The sequence below is a fragment of the Idiotropiscis lumnitzeri genome, chromosome 4 (assembly GCF_059441095.1).
Source record: "Idiotropiscis lumnitzeri isolate Australia: NSW breed Sydney's pygmy pipehorse chromosome 4, RoL_Ilum_1.0, whole genome shotgun sequence".
Classification (NCBI taxonomy): domain Eukaryota; kingdom Metazoa; phylum Chordata; class Actinopteri; order Syngnathiformes; family Syngnathidae; genus Idiotropiscis; species Idiotropiscis lumnitzeri.
Window position 1 is genome coordinate 9,818,803 of NC_142394.1, and position 26,367 is coordinate 9,845,169.

At 39.8% G+C, this 26,367-nt stretch overlaps 2 protein-coding genes across 4 annotated transcripts in view; both read right to left on the minus strand.

Moving 5' to 3' along the window:
- Positions 1 to 5,436: 5,436 nt before the first annotated feature.
- LOC148338057 (uncharacterized) lies at positions 5,437 to 6,723 on the minus strand. The gene is made up of 2 exons (XM_088293481.1): positions 6,304 to 6,723; positions 5,437 to 6,236 (listed from the first exon to the last, which is right to left on the minus strand). Exons 1-2 carry the CDS (start codon positions 6,721 to 6,723, stop codon positions 6,099 to 6,101), a joined length of 558 nt encoding a protein of 185 aa, XP_088149607.1. The 3' UTR covers positions 5,437 to 6,098.
- Positions 6,724 to 8,422: 1,699 nt separating this feature from the next.
- mid2 (midline 2) overlaps positions 8,423 to 26,367 on the minus strand; it is a 102,063-nt gene continuing 84,118 nt past the window's right edge. For all 3 annotated transcript variants that reach the window (XM_088294135.1, XM_088294136.1, XM_088294134.1), the window contains 3 exons: positions 21,396 to 21,557; positions 10,937 to 11,144; positions 8,423 to 10,595 (listed from right to left, as the gene is read on the minus strand). In XM_088294135.1, the coding sequence (XP_088150261.1) occupies positions 10,163 to 10,595; positions 10,937 to 11,144; positions 21,396 to 21,557 (803 nt within the window). In that variant the 3' untranslated portion in view covers positions 8,423 to 10,162. The remainder of the gene's footprint in view (positions 10,596 to 10,936; positions 11,145 to 21,395; positions 21,558 to 26,367) is intronic.

Consider the following 26,367-nt stretch of genomic DNA (forward strand, 5'->3'; position numbering starts at 1 on the left):
AAATATATTCTGACAAGCTTTTCCTGCTTTCTACTCCATGCCTGCATGCATCCACCCATGTACTGTCCACAACAGAGCGCATTATTAGATTTTGCATTGACATTCACGATTCTCATATCGAAGACTTGTCAGGAGATTTGCTGCACTCTTCGCACAGTGAGTCACAGTAACCCAGACTTGCACTCCAGATGTCTAAGATGTTATTTTCCTGCAGGGAGTTGATGACGCATTTGTGGTGAATTAAAGAGAATTATACATATTTTTTATTTTTATTTTGGACAGCTCATAAGATGCAGCAATGAGAAATGATTTTAATAGATGACGCCACAGTACAACAGGTAACACTCACACACATGATGGCAGTAAGGTTAACAATTAATCCATGTGCCAAGAGTATATCAGAGAAAATTGTTGTATTAATTGTTGAAGTCCATATTAACTTCAGTGCTGCATTTGAAAATGTCTTCCAAACTGACTGTCTACGTTTACACATTTTGTACAATAATTGGCAGCATGAAAGTTGCTCACTCCGTTAACGACTAAGTGCAGATTTACTATTGGTTTTACGAATCTTACTTTCTATGGGTCTGATCTACAAAGGGGGCGATATTTTTAGCGCTTAATGTGGATATACGTACAGATATCTCAAACATTTTGGAAACAAGTGATTGCAGTTTTCGGACATATTAAGCGACGGAAGTTTTTGCCATCAATCAAACAATAATTAATCACAGTTTCTGTTAAGCGTAAACATGCTACTATGCGGTAGTATATGAAAAAGAGACGTAAAATGCATCGCTCACTATATGCGACCTTCATAAATTCGGTCCTAGACAGTATGCATGTAAAGCATTGAGTGCACGAGTGTGTCTGCGTAGTTGCTGATGTCATGGTGTGGAAATTCAACTGCGATTAATATTAATACAAATAGACAGTCACTGTTTTTTTTTTGTGCCCATGTAAAGTCTGTGGCTTTAGGATCGTTTATGTCAGTGCACAGAATACAGACATTTGCGTGGCTACAACATATTCTAATGCCAAATGCAAGACTGCTCTTGGAAGGAGGAGGGTAAAAAAGTGTAACCTTGTAACTTGAATTTTGAGTTCAGGCTTCAATTCAGATAACAATGAAGGCGCTCTGAGTCTGTCTGACTGACAGCAAAAAACTGAATCCATTATTTCTGGCTCTCTATCAGCTCTGGAATCAGTTCCCCTGAGATGACTTACTTACCTTGCATCCACCTCCAACGCAGTTTACATCTGACACCCTTCCGACTTGAACACTTCAGGCCTGTAATCCGAGTGGAGGGAGGCCCTCATGTACATGAGAGGTCGTGTAAAGCAGAGAAAGTGCAAAAGAGAACCGTAAGGATAATGGGAGAGTTGGAGAAGATGAAGCCAGTGAAATATGGATGGAAAATACATTTTGGTAACGCAAATGAGGGAGCCAAGGTCACACTTTTGTTCGAGTCAGCCCATTAGCATATCAAGGGAAGTGGATATGAACGACTACCAGGTATTTTATCCCTTTCCTCTGACTGGGCCGTTCCCTCTGATTTAGGTGAACATTTAAGTATAGTTCAAGATTCCTGAAAAGTTAAGTCATCTGGCTGCTCATTAAGGTGCTAAATGTTCAGTTGTCATTCTTGATGTCTGACCGTACTTCTCTGAAGTACAGCAGACTTTGAACAGCACCTTACAAACTTGTTTGCACTTACAATGAAAAACACATCTGTCTGACTCCTTTGATGGAAAAAAAAAATCACCTAGTGTTCAAACTACTACATCCATTTTTAATCTTTTTTTTAAAAATCGTGTTTATTGTTTTCATAAAGAACACATGACTAAGTCAGTTGCAGGTTAATTGCCACACAAGAAGATTCAACAAGCACACAAGCTACAATTGTCACCACTGTTCAATTTGCTGGATCCAGTGCGATGCAAACATACGGCACCGACAAAAAAAAAAAAAAATCTAAAATAACACGGAAGTGCTACAACATCTGCATTTTTACACTTGCATGAATTCAATTTTAATCCTCCTTTTTAAGTAGTCATAGCTGAAATTTGACACTTTTTTGCACAAACCCTATAAAGTTTTGAAAAATAGATCAACGTCATGGAGTTTCTTAGAAATTGAAGTGAAGACTGCAGAGATTTATCTAAATGGATGCGTACAACATGACCTTTAAATTCATCATCTGAGCACAAATCTCTCTCCATGACAGCACAAACATGACTCATTAAGATCAGTTAGAAGCAAAAGATGGCACATAAAAACTGGAGGCCATAAACAGGAAATACACTTTCGGATATAAACTCCACACTCGAGTAAATACAGTGGTTATAGTTCCACCTGTTGTTTGGTTTCATGCATTGCAATTAGCAATACGTGACCACGGTACCCCAAAATGAGGGGGAAAGTAGAATTACGACTTAATTTGAGTATAGAATAAATAAACATTTTCCTTCAATTATTACAATTAGCTTACTGAACTGGAGAATGACCTTCTTCTTTGGTGTTTGAACTCAATACATCACGCTCTCCTCACTGTGCTGGTATTAAAGCACCATTTGGCCGGAGGGAACTAAATTTGGCTGGCGCGTAGGCCAACGTCTGCTTTGATCATCATTTATTATAATATAAGCAGACACCAGACTAAGAAGACCCATCTAAATTTGGGTCAGGCATCTCCAAAAACCTTCTTTGCAGCACTGTAAGTTGCTGCCTTCATAAATGCAATTCTGTTAATCGAGCATTTTCTAGTCTAATCTGTAATGGCATGCATGACCTTTCAATGTACTTTTTTTCCCAAGTACATCATTAACTTTACATGCCATCTAAAAGGAAATAAAGCACAATACGGTTAAAGTGTGTGTAGCGGCCGTGCAGTTTTTCCTACATAAAGGCCACAATGCACAGGTGACTCCAAAATATGGCTGTAAGCATTTAATGAGAGGAAGCTTGACTATGAGTGAATCATAAGGTCATGTAACATTATGAACTTTTGCTCCTCAGGGACTCACCAACCTCGGAATAGTCTCGACATCCGCTGGCATCCAGGATGTCGCATAGAAAGGCTGTTTTTGGAAAATGTATGGAAAATATGCTGATGTATTGTGTGAGCCAGGATACTGACGTTACACTTTGTGATGGAATACAAGAGGTGGTGATGTCTGATCATGTTCTGCACTTTGACTTGGTTGACCTTCACTTGGCCAACGTTTAAACGTCGACCTGGACTTATTACGTTTGATAATTTGTGTTTCCAGAGGGTGCGTTAAAGGAGATTAAGAGGAGAAATTACGGTTTACTTTATAGGTTCAGTATGTTAAACATAAAATATCAAAATGCTATGTACGGTATCTATAAAATAAAATATTGTCCGTGTCCTGTGAAAAACATTTATTTTTAAGTGAATGGGATTTCCGCGTTACAGACACTACGTAAACATGAAAATTAAAAAAAACAAAAATTGGACATACGTGTTTTTCACCGGACAGCAACCTCGTACAGTATACGTAAACATATTTACCAAGACCTTACCAAAACTGAAATCGCTCTTCATAAAAATTACACTTGTGGAGTTATAATAAAATCGGTACTTGTTAAAGAAAGTGAAAATCTGTTGGTGATCCACAAAGCTTCTGAGCGTATGTCTTTGTCACAAATGAAATGGAACTGGATAAAAAAAAAAAAAAAAAATTGGGACTACCAATGAAATAGGATCTAAATACTAAAGAATAGACCAACATAGATTAAAGATCTGCTTCAGTCATAATTTGTGCCTGAAACCCTTTCATTAGTTTCCTAAGCCTGCTGGACAACCAAAACGTAATGGGTGGTTTTTATATAAACTTTTCAGATTGAAGTTCTTTCAGTTACCTCTCTTTAAACGAAGAGTATCAATAATTTTGTCAATATGTGTACTTGCAGGGCGTTATCTCTGCCAAACACAAAATCACAAACACAGAGGTATTGTTTCAATCAACCTTTGTGTATTACAATAAAATTGTGCAAAAAGCAATTTATCTTGTGCTTTTGCAGTGTGAGTGACAATGAAACCATCCCGGCCGTTTGGCAGAATAAAAACGGTAGAATCCACACTATCTGTAGCCTGCTGAGAGGGAAACAGAGAAGGGATTGAATATGGTTTGACATTTTTGCCAGTCCAGGAGCAACATTTTGACACATAACATATTAATGCATCACATGTTGGGGCGTATGTAAGGGATATAATCATCGCTTTAGTTAAATGACAATATACAGTGTAAACAAAAAAGGAATAACATTTGCCAAATGCACACCATCAATCATGTCTCGTTGACCTTGTGTCCATTTCTCATTGTCATCTTTGCTTCCTCGGCTACAGGACAAACGGCTGTCCACCGATGTTAGCAATGTTAATGTGTGCAGTTATTGCAGCCAGAAACACAGCAAACAGGCACGAAAAATCATAAGCGGCTTTTTTGGTGATTACAATTGGGAGCGTTGGCTATTTATAGGACATGAAAGGTAGACGGGGGGTGTATTGATGTGAAGCAGCCTGAGGAGAACAACATGGTCTCCTCCCACTCAGCAAGTCTTCTTGAAAAAGATGAGAGGTGGCGAAAACACAGGAAGGAGTGGAATAAACATGATGGAATATATTTCACAAAGACTTCCGTTTAGTTAGAGCTAGTTTAGTGTTCAACCAACTTCGATAGTGTCGCAAATACACATCATTAAAAAAAATATTTTTGTAATTTATCAGTTCAAATGTGTCCTGTGCAAGTCTCCATCCGTGCAAAAAAACAAAAAATAATTCCACACTTCTACGCTTATCAGGATCACATTTTTATCTGTTAATGATTCATGCATTCCATTTGGTATTTATTCGAAATGTATTTTTGTCCCCATTTTGCTATCACGCTAAAATGAGAAAGAGCGACTGATTTTCATGCCCAGCGCAAGTCCAACACAAAAGTGTAGTCTCACTGTGGGTGGAAATGTCCTTCTTTGGTATTTTTGTAGATGGGCGCAGTTATAAAAGGGGGCGTTGGCGCCGTTGTGGGCGTGAACACATGAACACAGCCAACTTGATTCCCAGCCAATCGAAGCAGCTCCTCTCATCCCCTTTAAATTCAGCGCCGGTGAAGCATGCGGGTCAGCGGAGCACAGAATCCGTCTGTTTGGCTTTGATCAAATCGGAGCCATGTCCGCCGTGTGAAGGGACATTAAAAAAAGGTAAACATAGATGAAAAAAACTAAAGCCGAATGCAAGTTATGCACTATTGCATCTCAGAGCCGGTCACGTAACCGTCACAAACTGCCGTGGTGGGGGCACAATGAGTAAAGAGAAGGCAGCAATGGTGTCATGATTTATCACTTCTGTTTTCTTGTCAGGTTTTTTTTTTTTTTTTATAACTGAAATACCTTGTGTTAAAAAGCTATATTTAAGTGAAATGGCAGGCAAGGCTGTTAGAAAAACATTTGATGTCAAAACATGAGTAATGACAAAATGTTACTCTGTCTCATATTGGATTGAAATCTGTGCCATGTTAAAAACGTTTTGTTTTTTTAATATGTGATGAAAAGAAAACATTTTCATCACAATTGCAAGACATAATAGAATTACCATCTATCAGGAAATTATATCGGCGAGCAATCAAAAGTACTCATACCCGAATTTGGTTTGAACAAAAAGAAGTGACATCAGGATATCCCTGCTTCCAGGTGTGTGGGAACAGTTTGAGGAATGGCTTTTTGTAGTCCAGAATGTCTGTGTACCATGTCCATAAAGTCGGGTCTAGACTGAACCTCCCCGCATCAAACCAATTTGGGATGAACTGGAATCGTCCCCAGTGACTTCAGTCATCACAAATGTCCCTCCAAAATTGCGGAAAAACGGAAGCTTTTACAGCTGCTCCACATTTCCCCGTTTTTATGTCCACTTGCTGTTCTTCCAGTTCTTCTCTTAGTAGTGTAGTTGCTGTATGTTCGCATACCGCAGGTCCAGTTGTGTGCAATCATATGCCCACTCTTTATTTGAGTCACTCATTCGACTCGCTAAGTCACAGAGGAGGAAAACACCATGTAGGCTTTTGTCCTCGTGTGGTTATAGAGTTGTTTTAGAAATAAAACGGTTAATCATCCTTCCAAATAAAGAGCACTTCTTGTCCTTCTTCTCCTTGTCTTTGCCGTCCTCCCTTACTTTGAGCGTGTGCTCATCTTCTAACGTTCTCACCACAAGCTCCTGACAACAGACAGCACATCATTCAGGCTTTGAGATTACTTTGAAAGAGAAACCGGTGAGCTCTTACCATGTACTTGAGGGTCAAGTGCTTGATATCCTCCACCATTTGGCTCATTTCATTCAGCAGAGCTTCTCTCTCTTTGAGCAGCCTGTATTTGTCTCGATTCCAGCATGACTCCTTTTCCGCCATCTCTAACTTTAGGTGATCTTTGGCGAGTCTTATCGTCTCCAGATCCAGATTGGTTTTGCACAGCTCGGCCTTGGTTTTTAAAAAAATCTTCTCGTTGACCTCCATAAGTTTGTGGATTTCACAGTTTTCCATCAGAAGTTTTCTGTAGTCTACCTCCAGACATTTGAGGTACGCGGTCATGTTTTGCTCCTTCTTGAGCCATTGCGGTTGACACTCTCCACTGAGGGGGATGTAGGAATGCTTATATCGTGACCTGACATGCATCTTGTCTGCACGTTTCGCAATGTTGTCCTCCATTTACCTTGACTCAGATCTCCTCATGTGGCTGAGCAACTCCACAGTGTTCTATTGAGCCAGGCTGAGCAACTTTTTTTTGTTGTTGTCATGCTGCCTGCAGTGTCATATAGCTGTCATGTTTGGCAATGATGACATCACCAAAGACAAACTGGTCTCCTGTACATGGATGGATGTCACATTGTTTGACGATGCCATCATCAAGGAGGGACGGCCGGACTGCCCAAGCAGCAATGTCATTGGCCCCTTCGGAACTGGACTCTAAACTCGTGTGTATGTGATGCCACTGTTGGAAAACGGTTTCATGTGTTTGTATCTTTTTACAATGCTTTAAATAGTTGATTGCTTTGAGATAACTTTTAATGCCAATTCATACAACACTACAGCGAACCCGGTTACAAAAATAAACAGCGAATAGGTTACGGTTTAAAGGTCACTCTCCGTGTACGATGCTCTGATGTTTATCGGCATGACTGGACACTGAAGCCAACGGTCCGAGATGCTTCACCTTTAGGCACTGCCAGTCTTGAGACCCCACTGCTCATGGCTCTCTGATGCGCTAGTGACAAATGTGCTGAAGTTAATGAAGTCATTACCATGAAGAAAACAACAATGCTTTTTGGGATCAGACATTTATTTGGACTTAAATCCACATAACATTGGTTTGTATATAGCGTAGAATCGACAACTGTATCTAGTGTATATATATATATATATATATATATATATATATATATATATATATATATTTTCCCCTCCATTGATTACTTTATTTCTCTCTCTGGCTAATTTCACAAATGCAACTCTGCTTGTTTTGTGTTGTTTATTAAAATGCCAGCAGGAGAAGAAAGTGCATCTTTTGAGTTGTAGAAAAAATGAATTCCCAAGTTATCCAAAAGCAAAAGAAGGAGAAACTATTGCAATGTCTCTATAGGGTTTTACACTGCACTGCAAGGGTTTGGTACTGGAAATCATTCACTGTTAATATTTCACTGTATTGACAAAATTGCAACGCAAACTATGCCATATGCATGACGATGAATGTTGGGGGGGTGGGGGGAGACATCCTCCAAAATTGAAATTCACCCTATGATAAGCAACTCGAATGGAAGAGGAAATCATGAACCGGCAGCCAGGTCACATCATGCACAGACTTGACGAGCACACTTAGACAGATGACTCGAAAATATTGCTGCAAGAACAATGCCCCCGTGCTTTGTGTTTTGAATCAAGTCTTTTTCATGATAATTTGCTAGCAATGCACTGCATTTTTTTTTTAAATCGGGTAATCACATTTTTGCTGAAATCAACATTCCCAAACCCGTAAATGATAACTTGTAGTACTGTTGCCTTTTTGTGCACCATATCCAACATTTATGTAGTACGTTGTGGGGGCGTTACCTCTGCCAAGCATATAAATAAATGCTACCGAATAGTTGACACTCCGCTATATGTATAATCCCGCCTCAAGGCTGGTGTGGTAAACGTGCCCGTGCATTAGAAGGTTGTTTGGCCTTGGCGGAGGTCTGCGCTTGATTGATTTCCATTCCAACAGAGCCGTGATATACTGCTCCAGAATCGGTAACATGACAAGTACATGACATCATCTAAATTTCCCATAAAACTCATGAAAGAAAATTGCATGCGCTCAATTCAATATCATAAATTGCTGATTGAGACTACAATTTAAGCATTGGACGACTTTTCCATTGGTAAGAGAGAAGAGAAGCAATCCTGGATGTTTATTTGACACGTCAATAGCAGCATCTCATTTATGATGTTTGAGTTGTGATTTTTTTTTTTTTGTCCATTTCAGACCTTCTACCTGAAAACATGAGCCAAGTTGTTACACACCATACTAATTGGATCTGAATTGATGGCAATCGATGACTTTTAAGATCATTGCGAGCAAATGTGCAGGTGAGTCCATATTTGACATGATATGTTGAACTTGACAGCGCTACTGAAATCACCCATGGAACCAACACGGGTCCTACAGTGTTATCATGCATTATCACAAACGGGCCAAGCCCAACAGAATGAAAATGTACTTAGCGTGCATGAGTGAGTGTGGACACCTGACAGGAAAACACAATCATGCTATGAAGTTGTGACAGTTAAAGTGTAAAATCTACCCGCTTCCCCAATAATCATTATACGTACTTTGTATTATAAGTGATCTTTTTTGGTGGAAAACACCAACTTCTTTAGCAATTTTCATGTGATTAAAAAACACAACATAATGCATTTGGGAAGGAGCAATGTGGATGACTGTCAAATTGTCACTTCCCCATTAAGATCCATTGATATCACGGCAGCTACGAACAGTAAACACCAATAGAGGGGAAGTAAAGTGTTCTTAAATAGCATTTCATGGATGTGTTACGATTGATAATAAAAGTAAACTTCTGTCATAAATAATATTTGTCTTTTTCAATAAAACTCTTATTGTACAAGTTCAGTTGTCACAATATGCAAAATTGACCCTCTTATGCAAACAAGAGCATTGGGTCAGTTCCAAGCGTATTGTCAAGGAATTTACAGTAGATTGTGAGGGAGCAACACATGATCAGTGACATTTGTTGTTTTGGGAACATTATAACACAAAATATAGTTTACTAATGCTATTAGTCAAGCGTGAGATGGGGAATCTCTTGCCTTCTTGCTCTTGGACTTTTACTTAGACTGAAGTCTACAACAAAGTCGGAAGACCACAATATAGGTCAAGAAAAGATGACCCTGCCTGACAGCAAATCCTCTCCTTCAGTCAGTACGTTAACGTGATAAAAATCTAGTAAAAATTGCGTAAATATGCAAAGTTTTGAGATAATTCTTTTTTTAAGTGCAACTCACACTGGACCAGTAAATCGCCTGCAATGAAACGTCAAAGCTAAGAATTCAAGCACTGACTCAGAGTCACAACTTGCAATATGGATGTGTACTGTTGCGTGCACTTCTGTCATGTCACTTTCAAAAGTCCAGAAGAATAATTTTATGCTGTACGTGTAAACAAACATTTTTCCTCTTTTTTTTACTATTTTAGTATAATGACAGCTTCGCATGGGCGCAATAAAATAAAAAGCTTCTGAGTAAGAAAAATCTAGCAATAATTCTGTTTCGACTGTGCACGCTCACTGCAGTTAGTCAATAAAATGAAACAATAAAACATTCCCGAATGCCATGTAAACGTACTGAGCAAGTTTGGGATGTAAATGTCAGCTCTATTGATGTTTCCAACTTTCCAAACTATGATGCATAATTAAGGTGTTGTACGACTTCAAACGCCCAAAGGACTGAATGTTTTCCAGAGTGGTGTGGATATTTTTACACTTTCCACATCCATTATAAATAATTATTTCCACTCCAGATGCAGCAGTCATACTGATCAGACGCATCAGTCTATCACTGGGAAGGATCAGACTGTCCTTGGCGTAACGTCCTCTTAGTGGCAGGACTTCATCCCGGTCAAATAGGGGGAATCTTGTCGACACAGGCCCATCTGCTGCTGTTGCTGCTGCTGCTGCTCCTGGTGATCCAGAGACATGCCCTCCACAAAATCTGGCACGGGAAGCCCTGAGAGGATCATGACCGACTTGTTCCAGATCATGAAGGTGGGTACGACGGGCAGGAGGAAGGAGATTTCGAAGGTATGAATGTGGTGGGAGTTCATGGCATCGTAAAAGGAGAGCGAATTGTTGTCGTAGTCCAGCAGGACGCCCAGACGCCTCAGCTGCAGGCTTGCCTCCACCAACATATCCTTGCCATCGTGGCGCACCATAAAGTTATTGTTGCAGCGCGAAAACACCCACGATGATGAGTTTTTGCCACTCCATTCATTCTTAGGGGCTGATTTATAAGATACGCCGATGGCATACCTGCGGGCATAAAAGCATATTTTAGAACGTATTAGCCATCTAGAATCAGTGTCCTCCTTAATTACTTGCATAGTCAAGCTACCTCATGCTGAGGACACACAAGACAGACATAGGCCCTTTGGGTCCTTCCTGCAGGAAGTGGTCTACTTCAGAGCCAATTAGTGCTAAGAATATAATTAGGATAAGAGCGTACACACCGTGCTGTTGTGTATGCGGCGCCTGTGTAAGAGCCTGGTTGAAAACTCCCAGAAGAAAGAGATTTCACTTCACCAAACCTCCTTGCAGGCTTATATAATGCACTTCTAATCATGTTTGTGAAGGTGTGTGTATGTGTTTCTCACCATGTGGATGCTCCCAGCAGCACCTCCCAGTAGTGACACCCGCTGTCAATGAACACATTACCGGCGGCCCCGTACGAGCCCGTTCCACCAAAGCGTTCGGGAGTGTGGCTCTTCTTCAGAGAGCTCTCGTCCTTCTCCATAGTGAGGCAGTCGTTGGACAGACGGAGCTTCTTATGCGCCGTTTTGGGATCCAATTTGAAAGGCTGACCTGCCAATACACCATTAGACTGGGATTAATGACAATGTTATTACTGTCCACCATTCTTCTTGACATTGCCATTTGTGGATTTTGTTTCAAGCTAATATCTGTTAGTGGCAACAAAACTCATACGCTGTTTTAGGGGTGAGGCCACAGTAAATCTCTGGTTGTAGGAGACAGGGACCAAGGGGACAGGAACAAATGCCTTTCACTGCTACAAGATAGAGAGCAAAGGACTACTTTCCTAATTTTATATTAGACAGCCTCAGGACTAATACCACAAAATAGTGAGTTTTTCAGCATATAATGAAGGATGGATTATAATAAAAAAAATATAATAAAATGATCTGGGATGCAGTATGTTACAAATTACAGTTCAAGTAATCCGTCACTATATTTAACTTTATGCACAAGGTTGTCTGCAATTAAGATTTTGTAAAAACCGAGGTTTGTCTGACACTGAATGGATGAATTAATGAATTAATGAATTAAATTGAATTTAAAGACAGCCAAATGATGATGGAAATGTCAAACTTTGGCTCCAAAGTCTGTCAGTGAAAAACATTGATCAGTCAGGGGCCACGTTCCAACATCTATTATTTTCAGAGTGCAGATCCATTAGAATGACAGTTTAACAAAAAAAGTGAACAGTTATTATCAGCAGCTGGTCTCCCAAGGAAAACACAACCGCAACAATTCACGGATCTTGTGCCACTAATTCAAAATGCATCGCCACTCCCATCTTGTCTATTGTTATTAGCGCTCAACGGTGTGGACAACGCAGGAGCTGAGGGAGAGGAAATGATGGCAGCAGCCACAGAGAAGGGGAAATATGAGCAAAAAGTGGGGTAAGAAGTGTTTGCAGAGAACTCAAGTCGAGACATAAGGGGAAAGTTATTTGCAATACAAGGAAAGCGCAGTCGAAACTTCAAAGCTGCTCGCAGCCTTTGTGAAAACATTTCGTGAGAGTGGAGGAAGGCAGGCTGCATCCTCTTCTGTGCCTGCCACCATCACACAGACTTGAAAATTAGCAGAAGGAAACTTTTAGTGGAGTTGGAATGGTGGAAACGCTGCTATCATTTTGCAACAGTTCCATGTGAAATGTCAAAGTGGAGATGAGGTCTCGGAGATGAAATGTAACATAAAATGGATCAAACCATCATGGAAATCCTGGGACATGGTGCAAATATAAACCCGGGGGGATTTGGGTGGTTTAAGAACAACATCGATTGGATTATTATGTGCTTTGAGGTGATGCCAGGGCATCATTGCCACATAACTAGGGCTCAACTTTTTTTTTTTTTTGGCTGTGAGACAAAATAGTGCACTCCGGACACAACAAGCTACACAGTTTGTTACGTTGCGTTTGTATCCACAGAGCAATTAGGGTGTTGTTAGTCAGACTGGTGCATTTTCGGGGCTATTTTATGCAAACACGGCACAGGTGGCTCTGTTTTGTGGAAGGGTGATGAGAACCATTTATAGGAAAGTAAATTCAAAGATTTGTTTCAAAATACATATGACCGCTGTAAAAATTTGGAAAGACTGACAACTATCTACTATTGAATTATGGAGATGTGCATTTGTTTTTGCCTTTTTCTTGGCCATTTTTTGAAGCCTCACCAATATAACAGATTTTTTTCATTTATTAAAATTTGGCAGGATGCTTAACAACAATTCTTCTCGCTAGTGTGTCAAATTCATTTGTATTTTATTTACCGGGACCTTACATTTTGTGATTTAAATTCCTTTCTTGCTTTTGTTGACAGCTCAAACTTGGTGGAGGTCTCTGCTCTTCTGAGCTTTGCGCCATTTTGTTAATGCTCAAGTTTTCAGCATTGGCAATTTGGGCGAAACGGGTGGAAGATGGAGAGGGCAAATGAGGCGAAAGACAGTTAGAGGGAGAGGTTGAGGGGATAATTCCAGGCTGAAAATTGTCACTGTAAACTTGTAGGAGGTCAGCTGCATCCCTCTTAGACCTGACATTTAACTCTGACACCTCAAGCTCGTTGGCTCCCTCAGCCTCCCACGGCTTAATGAGACACAATGAGCACCCCTCGCTCCCGACTTCCTCGCTCTCTGTGTCCTTCCCTTCATCTCTCTTTCCCCGTCCTCTCAATCTCATCCTCTCGCATACACTCCCCTCCAATAATCCGCCTGCTGAGTGAAACTGCTTGTGGATTTGAGAGGACGAGGCCAATGTGCTGCTGGCAGCCAATTACATTAATGCGCTCGCTTCTTTGAACTGCTTATCGCTGCCAGCGCAGCCTCTTGCAAACACTGGGGCCCTCTGTCATGGCTTTCCAGGGGACGACTTCTGAAAGCCTGGGCCGACTGAGGTTGGAGGGGAGAAACGTGAGGACAAACAAACTCGGCAGTTGAAACAGCACAAATCAAACACACAACAAAAGTTCATGAAGCTATTTCGTTGAGAGATTCCAGTAAGTTCCGAGCAAGTTTGTTGTATTCAAATGTTAATATGCCTTAATTGTTATCATGATCCAATAATCAGTTGTGTGGATGTTTTTTATTTCAATTTGCCCCCCTCTGAGTTTTCCTTTGGAGGTGTGCACCAAGGACCAACTAATAATCGCTTAAATAAGTCACACAAGAAGGGCGGCCATTTTGGATTCTGCTCCTAGTTGGATGTTGTGTCATGCTTTTGGTTTTTTGCAATAAAATCTGGTGTTATCCTGGTAATCCTCCTTGCTCTACTCCTTTTTATTTTAGTCGTTGTTTGAAATATGTTCCATTCTCATATATCTCATTAGCCCATGATTAATTTATATTATAATTTGTATTACTATTGTTCCATAATCATCTGGAGCTTTTATGTTTGTTCTTTTTCCTCCTCATAAGTAGCATCTTATGATACCCGTTTTCTTTTATTTGTATTTTATGTAAACACGCCAAAGCAACTCATCAGCAGCACTTTATTTGGGTTTGAGAATTTTATTAACTTCTGCTAGGCTTTGTCTGTTTCAGGGTCCAAGCAGTCACTAATTGTTACAATTGTGCCTTAAAAAAGTGCACTCAGACAGCATAGTTCTCCACCAAGGATTAAAAAAACTGTGAAACCAATACGTGAACGTCTGCAAGGTAGAAACTTGAACTTTCTGATTTATTGAGAACAGTTGCAGAGTACATGTTCACATTTGTAAAAAAAAAACTCCGTATAACAAATGGAGGCAACCAGCAGTTTTCTTTCATTCTCCTGTGAGGCCGTACCAATTAAAGACGTTTCAAACCGTCTACCCATGTGATAGCTGTTCTTTGTGGGGCTGCCTTGAAGCAGCAGTGTTAGAGACTGGAAGGGCTTTACTGTTAAACACATGAAAGACTGAGCGATGGAGAAAATAGGACATAAACAAAAGCGGCCTCTATTGTGGGATTCAAAAAGCAATTTCAATTCAACTTCATTCTATTTGGTCCTGTTTGAAAAACTTGCAGTGTGATATAGTCTGTAAATGAAACCACCAGGCATGAAATGACAATTAGTTCAACCCCCCCAAAAAAAGCAGTTAAATTAAAATATATGAACAGAAGTACTATGAACTACAGCAGATTATGATCCGCTTAAAACCAACAGAACTGTGATAAACTCAGTGTTAACCATGTCATGGTGAATAACAATGTTATGTCTCTCACACTTTTGTAAAAACGCCAAATATCTTTGAGGAATGCATTCTGTAGCCGTGCCAGAAATATGAAATGAAATATTTGTCTTGTACTCTCCCTCAGCACCTCATAACCGTCGCCATCATCTTCTCGCTACCTCCCACTGTTTACCGAAAGGCCTGTGAGTTAGTTTGACGTCTGCCATCAGGGATGCATGCTGGGTAAATATTATTACAGTCTTTTTGAGAGGAACTAAAGAGCTATGTGTCACCCCTCCCCCACCACCGGGCACCTTGACCTGTAATATTTTCAGCCTGGTTTGCAGACGTTGTAAGGTAGATGCTCACATTTAGGGCAGGGGACACATACTGTAATTGCCGCACATGCACATGCACACACACAAAGTGACGAAAGGATGTTGTGATGCTGCACACTTAGAATGTATAAAAACCTTTACTGGATATAATAAAGAAAATCGTTTAAAATAATTTTTTAATTTTGGGATGTCAGAGAAATAGGATTAAGGACTGATTTTAATGTTTTAAATGGGTGCATTGGCGGATTTATCAAAGAGATTGCTTTTGACTTTACAATGGGATTGTTAGCTTGAATAAAATGTACATCCTCAATTATTGGATTTCCACCAAGTGTGCATCCATCCTCGATGTGATGAAAACGTGTGCTTCCTGTTCTGCATGGCCGGATAGCCCCTGACCTGCAGCACTCAGCTCCAGGCTGCAGCGATGCCACCACACCCGTCTAAATTCACAAATTTCTTCTTTACTGATACGAATCAAACAACGAGTCACAGAGACAGCTCAATGATAGACAGGCACACTTAAGCAGACACTCTATTCAAGCTGTGCTCAGATGTTAGCTTATTTCAATTTCATGCCCAACATACTGTGATTTAAAGCCACTAAATAATGACTGTAATTTCCCCCCCAGCTTTCCTTTCATGCAATGGTTAAAACAGAGTATAACGATTGAAAGTAACTAGAGCAGCAAAGTATGTTTTCCTCATGATTTTTTCCAATATGTTTAAATACCATTAACTTGCGATATGAGGTGCGGCAGTCAAGTTCCAATATTGATGTCACAAAGGATATATTGCCTACCTAAAGTGCAAACTATGTGGGGCAGACTTTAAACCAGCAGATCTACAAAGAGCACATTTGATTTATTTAGTGTGTTAGAAGAGGAGATAGATGTGGCAGGAAAACATGTGGCTGCTTCCCCATGACAATGTGCCTGCTCACAGTGAACTTTACACCTGAAAGTTCCTGGATGAAAAAAACATTTTTCCCTTTCCAAGCGCAATGGGGTCATCGTGGGGATCTTATCTGAAGTTGTGGACAACATCAAGCTGCTTGTGACAATGGAGCTGTGGAGGGTCCCAGAAGACTCCTTCTAGGAATTGCATAGAAGGCTGGGAAAGTGTGGTAGACTCCAGGAGTGTATTATTTTGAAGTGGAAGACTTGTAGGGCCTTATTTTCCCAGAGAAAAAGGATTAAAAATGTACCAAAAAACATGGTGTGCCAAATTCCCTTCAAAAATAGTTCTCATATATTGTATATTAAAAATATATCTTATGTGACACAAGTCTTGGAACTTTTCTGACACACTTCATATGCCGTAGCTCGGCTTATTTTCTTCACTTGTGCGGGTGACTGAGGACTCGACTGTATTCATGGTTAAAAAGCAGAAGATTGAGGGCACTCATGTCTGCAGACACTCGCCCCTGCAAAGAGCTATTTGGTGTCTTCAGTGCACTCTGCTCTCACTCTTTCTGTCATCCACCTTCTTACTCTTCTCCTCCATTTAGAGGTTTCTCACGCCACTTTAGAATGAGAATGGATGGTCCAGGGCCAGTGTGAGATAAATGGATAAGTACGGGTCACAGCGGTAAAAGGTCACAATTGTCGAGCTTCCCCTTGTCATACTTAATTCATACATGCTCCACGATGCTGTGACACATTTTTAGCAGTGAGTACCTTAAAGCGCAGTGAAACTTTTATCAACAATAGTAGGGTGCTGCATTAGGCCATGGTCAGGTTTCACTGTTTGAGTCTGGAGTAACCTAAAAGCCAGTGAAAGCCTTTCGAGTGTAACAACAACATGGTTTGAAGTGGTGTTTTGATCAAGTTCACTGTGTTGCACGAGATAGCCAGTGTGCGAAACCTCAAAACAATTCATCACTAGAAACTTTCGAAAGCCTGTTCTGGTGTTAAAACGATTGGACCTTTTTCTGCTTACCAAGAGTGAAAAGATGACATTCAGTCCAACTTCATAGATGGTTAATCGTTCTCCTAAGCAACAACTTATTCTGGCACCTTTGATGTAGTTACAGTAACACAGTAGAACACAATGAGGTTTTGAAAAAAGATGACAGATACCAACATTGGATGAAATCACAGCATTAGGTATTTGATTTAGCCAAGATGGCGGAAGGTGCGGCAGTGTGTGTGTGAGATTCTCCTGCTACTTTGGCTTTATTTTCTATTCCCAGTGCTTGGTGCCATTCTGACTGAGTCTCCGCTGGTTTATGATCGACAATCTTCATTGTATTTTCGACCATACATCGAAAGTTCGGGTATGTTTGAGCACGATAGTGAGATGATGTTGCTTTCGTTTCAAGCAGACGTACCGGCTGATTTCTTCTGTGTTCATGCCTGCCCGTTACGGCGGAAGCACTGCCGCTCTCTTTGAAGTGGGGCTGTGCTGTCCCTGTGTGCTACTCTGTTGCCACTTTTCTTCTAAAGGAATAAGGGCTTTTTGAATGCCTTTTCAAATCTTCTTGCTGAAATCAGCATAGATCTTCCCCCCTCGAGCCTTTTCCGTTGCCGGTCTCACTCTGGAATTACCTCCCATTAAACGTTAGTCAAGCCCTCTCGCTTCCCATCTTTAAAACATGTTTTAAAACTCAATTTTATTCTTTGGCTTTTGACTACACGAGACTTGGTTTTGGTTTGATTGTTTTTGTCATTTGTTTTATTTTTTGTTGTTGTATGACTTACTTTTGCTCCTTGCACAGCACTTTGTATACAGCCGTGGTTGTCTTAACGTGCTTTATAAATACAGTTGAGTTGAGACAAATATCAAATGGCCTTTTCGTCAGTCTGTCTTTAACTACATGGTTAAACTGAATTTTAAAATCTAACTACAATAGCTTCTAAAATAATTTCTCACCATCTCTTTGCCATAAGACCCAAGGTTCTGAGATGGAAAATGTTTCGCTTCAGGCTAAAGTGACAGATGGCTGCAAGAATGGGAAGATGAGCTGAAGAAAAGGGCACAAGGAGATCGTATGTCAAAGCCCAGAGGATCAGAGGACAGCGTGCCAAGGATGAAAGTGAGGAGATTAGCACCCAGCGTGAGATAGAAGAAAATCCAATTTGACAAAAACAAACCACTGAAATACAGTTATATTTTTGTCATCTCTTTATATCTAGAAAATGTATTGTGAATTGTGTCACTGAATGTCACGCTAAGAATTTATTTAATTTATTTATGTTGCCATATGGCCATGGCACACTTGCATGGGGGGAATTCTAAAAATAAACTATAAAACAAACATTATTTTTCCCATTAAAATGACATACAGCACAACGCTCATATACTGAATTTGCATTTCCTACTTGAGCACACTCAACTTTAAGTAGTGTATTTGATTGGTCTGTGCCATTGAACATTTATGATAGAAATATTCTTAAATCTAATGGAATTATTTTATGGGACCAACTTTACGGAACACTCAAACCGTCCATTTGAGTCATAAAATATACGTATGTGAGCCGAAAAGTAAATCAAGTCTCTGGGGTCATTTTAGTAAAAGACTGACCGTTATAATGCTAATAAAGGAAGCCTTTATGACCAGGGGTGTTTTATTATGCCGCGGTGGCGGCCTCCATTGCAGGTCTTTCTGGAAGCATTTGGAAAGTGAAAAATAAAATACATCATAGCATAAACAGAAAAATGCGGCTGAAAATATACTAGCCTCAAGTATGAGGTACTGTATCGGGTTTGGTCAGGGTCTTCCTGCCACATGTAACTCACCCAAGCAGGCCGATATGGGCTTTACTTTGTCATGCTATAACAAAACAGGGCATTCCCCTTGTCTGTTTATACAGAGCTGGAAGTACGATGAAATATTGCATCTCGATAATTTTGTATCGTCTACATGTACGTCAGCTTTGGTTCAATTGCTTTTCTTATCACGGCCAGCCAGTGATGAACATCATTGACATAAAGTAGGGAGTAGCCCAAATTTCACCTCTAAATGTTCCCTGGTTGCATGTCACGCCCGTATCACATTGGCGCTGTAATCCACTTTAATGCTGTTAAAAAAAGAGTACGAGCACATCCCACAGAGAGGTGATGTTTGGGGGAAGATTTCAAAAGTGATGATTTAAATTGAACATGACGGGTGGCAGCATCTCACACAGAGGTTAGGCAGAGGGGACATAAAATAACGGCAGGATAAACAATTCTTTATTTATTTGTTTATTGCACGTAATGGACTTTCACCTGCATCAACAATTGGAACCACCTTTAGCTCACCTTGTATTCTGGATTAGAAATAATCGAATGAATCAATATATTGATTTGACATTTGTCAACGACTGCTGATGGCCGAGTGGTCTAAGGCGCCGCGTTCAGGACCCAGTCTCCCCAGGAGGCCTGGGTTCGAATCTCGAATTTCCCCATTGTGGGACTAATAAAGGCAATATTATATTAAAAAAGGCTGTTATTAGCTAAATAGCTAATCAGGAACATTTGCAAAATTAATAAAAATCTGAATAATAGTTTGTTTTATGTAGCAACGAATAGTGAATGTCCCTGCTGCGGGATCAATAAAATTCATTCTATTATATCTGAGCTCAACCAGTGGAATACATTTCCAGTTTTAGAAGTTTCACAGCAATTAAAAAGTTGTTTATTTTGTTATTTAAAGAAATGTCTGAAAAACTTTGAAGTGGCTTCAAGCGCAACATTTTTTTTTCGCGTTTCATGTTGTTTCTACTCAGCAGTGTGTTCAGATTACAGTTAATCCTCAATGCGGCAGCTCGGCTGCTGACAGGCGCTCAGAGGAGTCATCATATCAACTCCATTTAAGCTTCACTGAACTACTTTTGCAATTTAACCTCCCGAATCAGCTACATGGCTAAAATCTTTGATTCTGCATCCTTCAACACTACAGAGTGTACTCCTTGGAATAGAAAGAACAATGGGGACCTTGGATTACTTACTTTTGCGGTTCATATTACTGGTGAGATTTTCAAATGTTCTATTAGTGTTCGTGTTAACGTTACAGTTAAAATTCATGTTATTTTCTATAACAGTTGTTTTTGTTTGTACAGGTTAAAGCTGGTATCATAAAAACAATGAATGTTTAAGACACAACTATTGGCGAAACACAAGAGGAAATAAAACATACAGTACGTCCATTTTAAAGGTATTGTGTCGCCTCCTTGGCCGGAATTCATCATTACAGAAAAGAGCAGCTGCTTAAAGCTGACATCGCCAATATGTGATTCTACAACACTTGTGTGGTGGGGGAAAAAGATGGATTTGTCGGAAGAAACAATTGTGGTAAATTCCCCATTACTGCTGCAATTTGTGGCTGTGTTGTTCAACTTTGAACTTTGAGTATTTACCTCAGGCACCTCGGGAAAATATGTGGACTTTGTTTGCGGTAGTATTTTCTTTTCACATTGTATTGTGTCTGCGGTTGCGATGAAGGTGCACAGAAACATCCGAAGCAATAAAATACAGAGAGTGAGTCATTCCCAATTACTGTTGCGTTTGTGCTTTATGTACACAGGCACCTTGTTGGGCAGTCCTTGGACAGACGAGTTCATTCGCAATGATTATTATTTTTGTGTTTTAATTATTGTTTTGGTTTACACAGTAGTTATTGTGTGAATAATTTTTGTTAAAGATACACAAACTATGTTTAGTTAGCTCCCTGCCTATTCCTCGATAAACACTACAATTTCCACCATTTCCACCACATAATTTTCAGTCCGCCAGTGTGAAAATGTCACTGGTCAAGATAAAATATAAAAGATAAAAAAGTGACTAATACGAAAAAAAGCAGATGCTAGACTTAATCTGCTTTGTGTCATCACACCACAACACTCATCACATAACATTTTCCCTAAGTATCAAAATTAGCTGAAAAAAGGCAGTAAAAAAAGCAACTTCCTTATTGTGTGACAGTCAGAGCTGAAAGAGACTAAGAAAAGTCCACACTCAGTCCACACCAATCAAAAACAACACTTTTATAAGATCGAGGTGTCCATGTTGTAAAATGTGATATGGAATTTTTTTTAATTATCCATACATTGGCTGCATTATTGTTTAAGTAGCCCAGAAATTACGGTCGTTCCAAAACAAAGTGCTCAAAAGATCAAAGGTAAGAACAATGAATCAAGAGCTTTTATAAGACAACCTTTTTTCGTACCACTAGAGAGAGGGAGAACACAATGCAATTGTATAAAAGCACTTTCATGCCGCCGTGGGCTATGCAGAAAAGCACAAACTAAAAGACTTGAACGCTGCATCAGCTCTCAAAACCAAAACGAATATGGCTTGTAAATATTCCTAGAGAGGCTGCAGACAAGTGTCACATGACTTACTGTTGGTTTTGAGGCGGGCCGGCTCACTGTTGCGGCTTCCTGCCTGGTTGATTGCCTTGACGAAGAAGACGTAGCGCGTGCCACTTTGCAGGCCGTGCACTGTGTAGTGGTTCTGCTTGATGTTGGGCACAATCATCCAGCTGTCAGCAGAGTTGTACAAACCTGGCACACACGAAAAAAGAACAAACCCCCTCAGCGACTATGCTATGCTAACAATAAATGTCAAGCACAGCTCAACTCTTTGACTTTCAATGGGGACCAACACAACATTCTTACCCAACTTTAACCCGACCTGTGTTATTTTTTCCCCTCAAAGCAAAGCCAGTCATCAAACCATGCAAAAGCTTGGCGAGTCCACGGCCTCAGGTGGTATGCAACATTTGTGTGCACATACTGATCCGTCCCATTAGCTTTCCATCAGGTGTAATATGCGATGCACCCCTGCCCAGGGCTGAGTTTGTTACGCTCATTATGGTGACTTTTGAACGCCTTAACAACAGGAGACAGATATACGACGGGGGGGGGTGTGCAGTGTGCACTACAAGCCTGGGGGTGAAACAATGTGAAAGCTTGTCATGTTCAAATGTCTGAAAAGGAAGGCCGAGCCCACATGGCCTCTCGTAGGAGGGGCGGAGTGTTTCCTTGTCCACCTCAGCTGAATCAATGCCAAGTTCTGATAGTAATTCATGTTTCATGATTTTAAAGCATTCAAGTTTTGTGTGTCAATACTGTCATCACAAGTATTCAATACTAAATACGTAAAAGCCTTCGTGTGAAATCAGTGTTATTGGCACGGGCCTCCTAAGTATGATCTACTCAAACAGAAAGCCTTAAATTGATAAAATTGCACATTTTGATTATATTATAATACATTTCTTGAGTATCCTATTATGGAGCACCTCTCACAACGATTCCCTTTGGATTTGCATCAACCGCCATTTGCTAACACATTCAAATGGCAAATAAAACAAAACATTTTGTTAAATCGCCTTGCAGTTGGGATTAAGCTTTGTGGCGTACAGTTAAAACGACAATAATTCTTTTCATCACTATGTTCCTTAAATCTTTCCCTGCGGTGGCAGTGCGGAACTCTGGGAACAATCCTGACTTCAAACCTTCTGGGACTTTATGAATTATTGAGCGGGGTGGCAACAACATACATACATAAGTAATAGCGGAGAGTCTTCTTGTAAATATAAATACTTCACAGGACGCAAATAAGGCCATTAAATGTGAGCCGCTTTTAAGAATGGATGAGGGAAGGTGAACTCTTAAATGGAGTGTTCTTTAGAAGCGACTGAGATGAAGAAATTTCACTTCATTTAATAATTTCAACGCTTGGCATGCATACAAATTTCCCTCATATATATTAGTATTATTTTAATATGGTATAAAAAAGGTTATAAAATATGTTGTCAAAGTGAAAATGTACTCAATTGCACTTTTTTGCTGAATCAATTTATTTGTTGTTTAGGTCGTTATTATTATTATTATTTTTTTTAAATCACGTCATCAGCACCACAGCTTTGTAAAACACTGCGGCTTTAAAGTAAAGCACAGCAAGAGGAAACTGAGCGAGGGCAAAGATGAGTGTGTCCACAACAGATGATATAAGTGACGGAACACATGGCAGCGAGCGAGCTCCCCTTGGAGACGACGACGACTCTTTAATGACGAAATGCTAAATTCAAAGTGGTATTGCGTATGGCTCGGCAACCATGTACTTGTGTGCTCGCCACTGAAAAACACGATTATTGGTCTGTGAAAACAAAGCAAACTTACATTATTGAACACAAGAGGGACTTGGTAGCCAAAAAAACTTTGAAAAAAACAAGAATGCTTAAAAGTTAAGGCTTGCTGTATTTTGCCAGAGCTAGTATTGATGGTTTTGAAAGATCAAATCTAGGGTTAAAATAAATATATTGTAGTTGTAGTTGAATTCAACATGCTATTTTTCTATGTTTACGTATGTGTGTGTGTTAGAGAAAATGCAGGTGCGCATCAAAGGCAGCAATAAAGATCAATAAACCCAAAGCTATTGCAGTACTAATAATGACCTGCTTTTCACCTGTGGTCAGATATACACATTTGCATACACGTCAAAGAAAGCTGCCATGGGGGAGTCGTCAGAAAAAAAAGGCAAGCCATGTAAATTGGTGATTCAATATGAAGATGATGATGACGATGATGGGAGGAGCCTCACCGGGAACGCATGGGCAGAACTAGCAAGTAGGGATTTTTTTCTAGATGTTCTCTTTTTGAAAAGTCGGCCAACTTTGAAGCACGAGAAAAAGTCACCTCATTAGTCTAAATAACATGGGAAATGCTGCAAATTTAAGGTCATTTTCTCATTTTAGGTTTGAGACAAAGAGTCATGGGAGGCAGGGGCTTTGATATTCAACAGGGGAAAAAATGCTCATTAAAAATATAGCATGTTGGTAAAAACTCAGTATGTAGTTTTCTTGGTACTATTAAAAAAACAAATACGTTAAATGTAGTGTTTGACAGTTTATGGTTTTCCATGCAATAGAAAATTGGTGGCTGTGGTATGCAGGCCGAAGAAGGACCATGCAGACTGGTAAAAGAATTTTAAAAGCAGCCTTAGATGGGCGGGGCAAAAAAAAAAAAAAAAGTTCAAATGTGGGTCATATGCAATTTTAGACCTTGATCAATTAATAAGCAACTGCATGCAATTTTTATTACTTCCATCAGAGATTTCATTTAGTGCCAATCCAAATCATGATTAGCGGTGGTCTGTACACATTATTTTTTTTCTGGCCAAGCATTGATCAGAATCAAAGTTGAAGTTTTCCTTGAAGCTTGTTAACTTGTTACTCTACATACATATTCAGAGTGCAACACATTTTTTTCTGCTTACTTTGCGATCTAGCGTTCAATTTGGAGAGCACTTATTTTCACTTACTGCTTGTTTTCTTTTTTTTTTATGAGCTGTGCCTACATGACTCTACGCAGGCAATTCTTACCAAGGCCATTCATTGCACCTTTTGTTGCCCCCACGAGGACTGAGATTGATGGCAGGAGAGCGATCAATTGGAAGCGTTTACGGCCTCTTTGAATGTTTACAATGGTAGAAACCTAAGTGGCATGGTCGGCCTAATGGTTTCTGTCTTTCTCAATGTCTACTGTGAATCTCTCAGGACTGTGCGGCAACACGAGGCTGAATGTCTGAGTCAAAGAGTGGAAATGTATCCCGATGTTTCAAACGGGCGAGGGCACTCCACTTTCATGGTTAGATGGACAAAAGTCGGGGCTGCTCACGAGGAAAGCGAGGAGAGGATGAAGGCATAAAAGCAGCAGATTAAAGTCGAGAGGTGGCATTTTGTGTGTGTGTGTGTGTGCATCAATGTGTATGAGTGTACATAATTATGTCGAACAATCACGTCATCCTCAGTAAGAGGTATTTTACCTCCATTACAACCATTATCCACTCTGACTTTCACATTCATTCTGTTTTTTCCTCCACATGGAGCTAAATATAATTTCACTTTTGGTGGAGCAAGAATTTGTTGCTGTCTTTAGGAAGGGGAAAAAAACTATTGTAACTACAGTAACAATCATTCCAAATATTTTTTAAACCTTTTAACTTCAAAGCAATTCCAGTGGTCCACTGGATAGCATACCCGCCGATGCACCAAGATCATGAATTTTAGTGATCTATTTTGGTAGACCGGATCGGATACCTTTAATGTTTATAAGAGCCAATTGTAACTGCTAACGTTATTGTTGTGGACAAACTTGGTGCCTGTTGTTGCTTTAAAGGGGAACTAAGGCCAATTGACCATCAGCTGATGTTATTTTCCTTCTACAAAGTATTTATTCTAAAAAAATGCTGAAACATTGCAATTAGTTGCTAATGGGTCCACCGTTATTAGATCTTTTCACCGTCACCAGACGGAATTCGCGGGACTGTGATGTGTATTTGGAGGTTTCTAGCATATTATTAAGTTTTCTTTACAAGGAAAACCATAGTGTCAGTAAAAGCTACACATTTTTCAAATCCTTGCATCTCGCTGGCAAGGCTTTAATACTTCCCCAAGCCAAATGAACATGGTTACTGAATTCTTTTTCAAAGGTCTTACAGTCATGAGTGATGTAATCAATGAAACAAAGAGCAAACTAATCTATATAATCGCAGGAAATTAATCTCTATGCACTCACCTTTGCGGCTGACACCGTTCATGCATCCACGTTTTCCAACATTCCAGTTACTAAAATGTATCTAACCTAACAATTTTCACTTATTATTGTCTGAAAGCATCCAGACCCTCCATCTCGAGGTGACAAATATGTCGCGTGCAGTTCTATGTATGCACAATTTGCAGAGTAAGGGAAAAGGTGGAGTTTTGCAAAACTTCTCAAACAGTTTAAGAATTTGAGTGTCATTACTGTCGATTTGGTTTCTAGCTTTTTCCAAAACTTAAAAATGGTTTATGCGTAAAAATAACAGTAAACATGGAAAAGCTCATTTCTCCTTGCAATGTGTCAGTCAACACAATTCAAAGGAGCGCCCTGGTAGCGATTAACTCCTTGTTTGGGCTTCAATGTCACTTCCGGTTTGCAGCTGATAATGATTTTGCCCAAGATGGCGCCCACTTATGTTAATTAAATATACTGCTTAATTCTTACTCCACAAACGCAATATTAATCATACTAGTGTGTAGTGCTGGCATATAATGTATGCTTGCTTTTAAAAATGTTGGGTTCAGTTCCCCATTAAAGTAATTGAAATTACTTTACCAACAGTCATGTACATTTTATGCAATTTTAAGCTTCATCCAATATCAGTAACAAACAGTAAGTAAGCATTAGTGGTCGGAGAAATATTTGATGGTGGCAGAAGATTCTTTGCTTAGAGCTTTTGTATCCATTTAAAGCATCACTATGGTTGTTCACATTGGTCCATTTGCAGGACTCAGACATCAGCTAACTTTCTTTTTAAACATTCAACTTT